At 34.1% G+C, this 7,266-nt stretch overlaps 1 protein-coding gene across 1 annotated transcript in view; it reads right to left on the bottom strand.

Annotated features, from left to right (window-relative positions):
* Positions 1-343: 343 nt before the first annotated feature.
* The window catches only part of BBS7 (Bardet-Biedl syndrome 7), a 38,979-nt gene continuing 32,056 nt past the window's right edge, over positions 344-7,266 (bottom strand). The window contains exons 15-19 of the mRNA NM_001191346.3: positions 7,073-7,237; positions 3,727-3,836; positions 3,507-3,610; positions 3,233-3,356; positions 344-1,533 (exon numbers count right to left, since the gene is read on the bottom strand). Of these exons, the coding sequence (NP_001178275.2) occupies positions 1,400-1,533; positions 3,233-3,356; positions 3,507-3,610; positions 3,727-3,836; positions 7,073-7,237 (637 nt within the window). The 3' untranslated portion in view covers positions 344-1,399. The remainder of the gene's footprint in view (positions 1,534-3,232; positions 3,357-3,506; positions 3,611-3,726; positions 3,837-7,072; positions 7,238-7,266) is intronic.

Below are 7,266 nucleotides of genomic sequence, written 5' to 3'. Positions count from 1 at the left end.
TCCAGTACTCTTGCCTGGAAAATCCCATGGACGGAGGAGCCTGGTAGGCTGCAGTCCATGAGGTCGCTAAGAGTCGAACACAACTGAGCGACTTCACTTTGACTTTTCACTTTCATGCATTGGGGAAGGAAATGGCAACCCACTCCAGTATTCTTGCCTGGAGAATCCCAGGGACAGGGGAGCCTGGTGGGCTGCCGTCTATGGGGTCGAACAGAGTAGGACACGACTGAAGCGACTTAGCAGCAGCAGCAGCAGATATAATTGTGTTCCATTTAGAAATGAAGGTTGTTTAAATATAGTAAAAACAATATGACCTTATTAAAATAAAACTGACAGAAATACGTGCCTTTAACAAATTTTCACATTTAATATACAACAAGGCTTGCACATAACTAATAAATATAATGGTATATAATTGAGGAGCATTGTTGTTTTCCAACAAATAAGTGTGCCCTTCTTGAAAACACAGAGAATAGTTTATTTTCTATTATAATCCTTATGCCACTTTAAATAGCACAATCTTAAGTATAATATTCACCTGAATAAGAATAAATATGAATTAAGATTGATGACTTCCATAGTCTTAAAGTTATATTTCCCTCCATATATGATAAAAAAGGAAATTAGTATTTATTAGTGCAGGAAAATCTAAGAAGCCATCACTATTTCTGTACTATTCATATGTAGTACAAAATCCCCCCAGTCTGTGCAAGGTCTGATTTCCCTGGCCACAATTTAAAGCACTGAGCCAACCCAAGTATTTAACAAACTGAGTACGAGCCACAAAACATTACCAAGCAACAGCAAAATCAGTTGTAAATCAATCTCAATTCCTAGAAAAAAATTTTATAGGTTATATCACCTAGTTGACAACACACACAGTAACCAAAACGTAATTGAGGCACCAGAACTTGGGTCCCACATTCATGGAATAACAGCATGTCCTCTTAAACACAATCTCACTGAGAATCAGTTTTCTTCTATGATTTGACAAAATAATCAACATACTGTGAAGATCACTTGAGGTCACATATGTACATACATTTTGAAAACTGTAAAGCAGTTTATACATATGTGTTAGCTTGTTAAAAATTTAAATGTGTCTATTTTCCAAACAATATTTTTTGATTTGAAAGTTAAAACAGCCTCTTGAAAAAAAAATTCATTAAAATCTGTTATAATATTCCATTTTTTAAAAAAATAAAAATTCTCTTTACTTTAAAAAAATTACATTTGTCAAAAAAAAAAAAACGCTACAAAAAACAAGTCATACTTCATTTATGTTTAGACAGTATTAAAAAGCACTTGAAATAAAAGTATGTACAGTTAGCTTGTAATTCTATTTTAACAATTTTTATTTAAATGGACAACTTCTATGGAACTTTACCTTGTTTATATTTCATGCAGCATCAAAGAAAGCAATCAGTGCATTTTGGTCATAACTGTCCAGAATTTCCAGTAAAAGAGGCACTTTGGTTTTTACATTGGTGCCTTTAAACTTGAACTTATCTATGAAAAGATCGGTGATCATGCCTACAAAGAAAAAAGGATAATTTTCTGTCATTGATTAATTCTATTAACCACACTTTATTTAATGAAAGTGACTGCTTGAGAATTTCTTAGCACCTGTAATTTCTATTGTTTAACATACACAACTAAAAGGATTGGTGCATTAAAAAATATTTATTTGGGGGGGATTTTACAGCAAATTTCAAAATATAAATCATTTGGCTAATAACTCTCTTAACAACTGGTTACAAGCTATTAGTTCAGACAATCAACTGCTGGCCAGTTTTGAATTCCTATCAGTATATATAAAATTACAAGTGGTTTTCTTTTTTTCCCCACCAGTTTGACCATTTTGACATAGTGTAGACAGATTTTGTTCCTTACAGCTTTATTTGAAGTAAAATTCTTAGGATTTGACTTGAAGACAAATATTTCTAGATTCAAAGATATGGACATATGTACAGTAGAAATAATTCAAGCTGTCAAAGCCTTTATCTAAAGCCTCTAAGTTGTGTTTCATAGTTTTTCATATTTTAGTAAGATAATAAAAGGAATATACCATATGTATGGCATAATACTCATGGAAAGTAAGTGGCAGCATCTGACAACAAAACAACATTTCTGCAACAAAATGTATGAATATTCACACTAAGTGGAATTTTAAAAAAACCTCATAGCAGTTTATGTGAGGTTCTGTTATTAATTCAGATCAAGTTAGATTTATTGCCAAATGATTTATCAAAAAATGCTTTTGATTTCAAAGCTTTCTGGACTGCAAAATTGGTGATAAGAGATGGCAGTTCTGTACCACCCTTCTTCTAGGTTATTATGAGGATAAAAGATCATGTGCTTGCCACATGGTAAATATTAAGATATCGGATATTATTGTTATAGCTTGTGAGCAAGTCTTTGGGCATAAAATAAAACCAATTGACTCCATAGAAGACTTGGCACAGTGCAAAAAGCATGCATCTTGGGGCAAGGAGGTCCTAATGAAGGCTTTGCTACTAGCTACTTATGTGGCAAATTCTTAAGTTCAGATTTCAGTTTTAAAAAATGTGAAAAACAGAGACAGCACCATCTATCTCGCAGCACTGTTGTAAGGATTAAATATCCCACCTGATTATAAAGATGTATAAATAAATAGGTATACTATGCATATCAGGTCTTCTGTAAAGATTGAAAAAAAAATTTCCTTAAGCTGTTCTTTCCTTCCTCTCTCTCTGCCTCCTCACATCTCCCTCTTGCTCTTGCTTTTTCAATATACTGTGAAACACTCAACTTCTTGCCACCAAAGCAAAATGAATTTTAGACTATAAATTGACACAACACATATATAACCCTTATTCAATTTTGCATAAAAATATTAAATGCTGTATTTTGATATTTCAAAATAGCAATGAAAACTGAAAATTATGTGTATGTAATATAGCCTAAATTATAATGTTTCATAAGGTATCATACCAGGTTTCTTCATATATATAAATTAATTGCATTACATTTACTTCATTTGTTAATGTTTACTTGTATATTATCAAGTAAAAATATTAAACATTAAAACCAACTCGACAAAATACACTGTGCAGTACATTGGCTGTTACTGTTTCAGTCATGACTGCTGTAATCTTTGCCTATCTCCTTCCGCCTAGCTTCCCTCATGTGATCCTTTGCAAACAGCCAATAGAAAAGAATATGACAAGGTATGGTAGAATAGTGCACTAACCATAGAGTCTTTCAAGATGTGCAGGTTGCTTTTTGTATTCTTCCTGTAGGTGATCTGCCTCTTCTAGAATACAGCGATATTCTGGTATCAGAAAGTTTGTGTTTCCCTCATGAACCTGCAATTCCTTATTTAAAATAAAAAATAAAAGTACCTTAATTTCAAAATTTAGTCCAGTGTAAAGTGGACTTAAAGTATACAAATTTAAGTTCTTCACCATTTTAGAAATCTGATCACAATAAAATAATAATCATGAATCCATGGCAGACATACTTACTTTTAAAGCATCAATTAACTGCACTTTCTTAGCCAAAAGCAACTGGTACTCCAGCTTTGGGTGGATTAGCTTTAATGTGTGTTTGACTGATACTTCATTTATCTCTAGAAGAAGTTGAGGCAGGGACAATTAGATAAGTCACTTTGATCAGGAACATTCTTATTGTAACAACAACCCCCCCAAAACAGAAAGAATGATTCTTTTTATGCTTTTCTTTTACCATAAGATATGTTGAGGTTAATTTTCCTTTTTGTAGCTTCTTTAGAGAGCACATCTTTTAGGATGGATATAGTAGAAATGTTGTCAGATTTAAAAACTCCTTCGCCTTTTCTGTAAAATTAATATTTTTAAAGAAACAGTTTTAGAAGGAAGTACATCCAATAAATATGTCCCGTAAACACATATTTTGTGACTAGAACCTTGTGTTTAGACTTCATTTAATTTTAAATTTCTTTATATACACATCTCACTATTAATGTAAAGCATATTTAAACATATAAACTACTACTGTTGTAGTAATTCAAGTTCTAAACATACTTGTAAAACTGAGTACAAGATGTTAGACATATGCCTCCTAAAGATATGACAATTTAAGTCCTTCACTTAAAACTTTTTTATTCATTTTCACTAATAAAATTTCTAATAGCTAATACCTTATATATATAAAATACATTTAGAACTGCTTACTTTCATATAAGTTCTTATGTAACACATAGATTAACAGCATGACTCCATGCTTCATCCTTAAATATCAAACCTAAGAGTAACATCTATAATCACAGGACCCTTCTTTTTCTTTAGGGAACCCCTTTGTCCTCTCTCTCTCTTTTTCTCTCTCCCCTCCTCATAGTTTCATTGGCCTCAACCCTATTTCTGGGACTTCAGGAAGAAGCTTTTACCAGTGTGCTTCATGACCACAGTGGTTCATGTTTTAACTATGATAATCAATCGTGGGACTTTTATTGGAACTAGTGGCAAAGCAAGGCTATGGTAGCTGAAAAGACAAAAGGCTGGATGGAGGTGTTGTTGGCCCCCATGGCACCACACAGGAAAACCAAGAGCAGACAGAATCAGAGTTGAGCAATGAAAAGTGATGAAGTCTTAGAATGGAGAGGGTTAAAGGGATCAGTTAAGCTTCTGATCCAGTTGTGTCTGAAGCAGACTACTTAGTTATACAAGCTGATAAATTCCTTTTATTTGGTTAATCCTGCTTACATTTGGTTCCTTTTTATGATGACCAAAATTTTCCTAATTAATATATACTATCTTTACGTATTCAATGTGGCCTTTTTATTTGGTTTCATATTGACTAACTGTAGACAAATGCGAATTCTTTTTTTCTAGAAAGATTAATAATACACACTTATTTTGATCCCAATTATATTTTAGAAATCATGAGATTTTTTCCCACTAGTCTTCAACTTTAATGAAATTTCACATTAAATACATATATGGTACCTGGCACTGTAGAATGACTTACACAGTTTATCTTCCTTTAAGCATTACAATTCAGTGAAGTAAGTGCTATTATTTCCATTCCTCAGAAAAGAAACTGAAACTCACAAAGTAATATAGCTAAGGTCGAATAGCTGGCAAGTCACAGACTCAGATTCAAACCTAAGTATGTCTGTCTCCAAAGTATATACTTCTATACTTCTTCAATATATATTTCTTAACCAGGTACCCAAAAAACATGTATTGAGTGTACCACTATGTCCAAGGGGCTTCCCAGCTGGCTCAGTGGTAAAGAATCTGCCTGCAATGCAGGAGACCTGGGTTAGATCCTTGGGTTGGGATGATTCCCTGGAGGACATGGCTACCCACTCCAGTATTCTTGCCTGGAGAATCCCCATGGACAGAGGAGGCTGGCCAAGTGCAGTCCATGGGGTCGCAAAGGAGTTGAACATGACTTAGCGACTAAACAACACTCTGCTCAAAGCCATGTGTTAGACACATGAGGATACAAACAAAAATAATAAAGAAATAAACTCTGCCCAGAAGCTTACAATCTGGTTTAGAGGCTAGCTTGCATAAAAATTATTACATACTTCAAACAAGTAACAATAAAAATCTAAGACAGGTAAGAATAAAATGCTACAGGAAGAAAGAGCATCTAGGAAAACTTCAAAACTGTAGCTACTGAGTTGGACCTTCAAAGATAAGCAGAGTTTTGACTGTTAAGAAAAGAATATTTAAGGATACAGAATGATAAAAAGCAAAGATGTGCTATTGTAAAAATATATAACATGCCAGGGGCCTCTCAAATTGTCTACTATGATTAAAGTGTGAGGTTCGCTGTCATACTCCAAAACAGAAGTCATGATTCTAGGCTTAGACACAGATAAGATCCCCTGGAGGGTACAGTGAAATGGTCCCTCAGAACTGATGCTAAAACCAATTATATAAGCAAGATTTGGGGAAATAAATATATATAAAAAATAAAACCAATTAGATTTCTGTAGAGTTCTTGGTCCCAAAGGCTATATTCAAAGGTAAAATTACGTGTTCACTGCTGTTTGCTGAACTTAGTGTGGTAAAGTCTCAGCTAGAAAGCAGGAAGTAGAATACCTCAGTAAACTGCTCAGGGAAACAATCAAGAGACAGAAACAGAGGGAAGATAAGAAGCCCTCTCCCCTCCAAACAACAAAATTAAAATAAAAACAAAAGATCAAACAGACAATACCAACCTATAGCTGTGAGAGAATGAGAAAAATTATAAGGGTACAAAGTCAAAGCAGATTACAGAGAAATCAGCCTTATCCAACACATTCTGAAAAAGAACAGAGGAGAAGAAAATTCTGGCCTCCACTATATTCAGAAACAGAAAGTAGGGAGGCCTATGGGAGGGAGTGACAGTGAACAGGGCAGGAGGGCAACTGTGAGCTGGAGGAAGAGTGTTAGAGAATGATGACCTTCACTTCATGATGTGGTAGCTTCAAAAGCCTGCATGTTCTAAGATTTCAAATTCTGAGCCATTTCTTATTTTTGCATAAAGAAACTCAATGGTCATTCTTCTTGTAATTCAAAATGGAATTAGGATAAATGTTCATTTCAGTTTGGGAAGGACTTGCATGTTTACAATGTCTTCACATTAATCAAATCTTTGATGTCAATAAAATGTTAAAGTTTTCTTCATGAAGTTCTATGTATTTCTAAAAAAAGAGCATTCCCACATATTTTTATGAATATTTTGTTATTGTTTCTCTGAAACATTTTTAAAAAATAATTTATTTTCTAACTGGTTAGGGTTGAGAATGGGAAACATATTGATCTTTCATATTTATTGCTGCTGCTGCTGCTGCTAAGTCGCTTCAGTCGTGTCTGACTCTGTGCGACCCCATAGACAGCAGTGCACCAGGCTCCCCCGTCCCTGGGATTCTCCAGGCAAGAATACTGGAGTGAGTTGCCATTTTATTCTCTTAATCCCACTTGCTTTTCAGTAGATTCTCTTGAACAGTATAGTTTTCAAATTATATTATTTGCAAATTACTGTCTTAAAACATATGAAAATTTAGAAGTTCCATTTATGTAAAAACACGTGTGAAACACAAATAAGTTTTATTCACCTGTAGGTACTTTCAAGTTGTGTATCCAGGAAGGTGTTCTGAAAATAAAATGTCACACATTCTCCTGCTGGAGGTTTTTCAGGAACTTCAGGCATGCAAAAAACCACCCAGGAGTGAAGTTCAGAAAAACTGAACTGGCCTGTCAAAGTCAATGTATTCATGGGTCTGCAATTTAATAGAAGTGCACATATTTG

This window comes from Bos taurus, chromosome 6 (assembly GCF_002263795.3).
Source record: "Bos taurus isolate L1 Dominette 01449 registration number 42190680 breed Hereford chromosome 6, ARS-UCD2.0, whole genome shotgun sequence".
NCBI classification, from domain to species: domain Eukaryota; kingdom Metazoa; phylum Chordata; class Mammalia; order Artiodactyla; family Bovidae; genus Bos; species Bos taurus.
The sequence above is the reverse complement of the archived record's forward strand: the minus strand, read 5'-3'. Positions and strand labels throughout refer to the sequence as shown.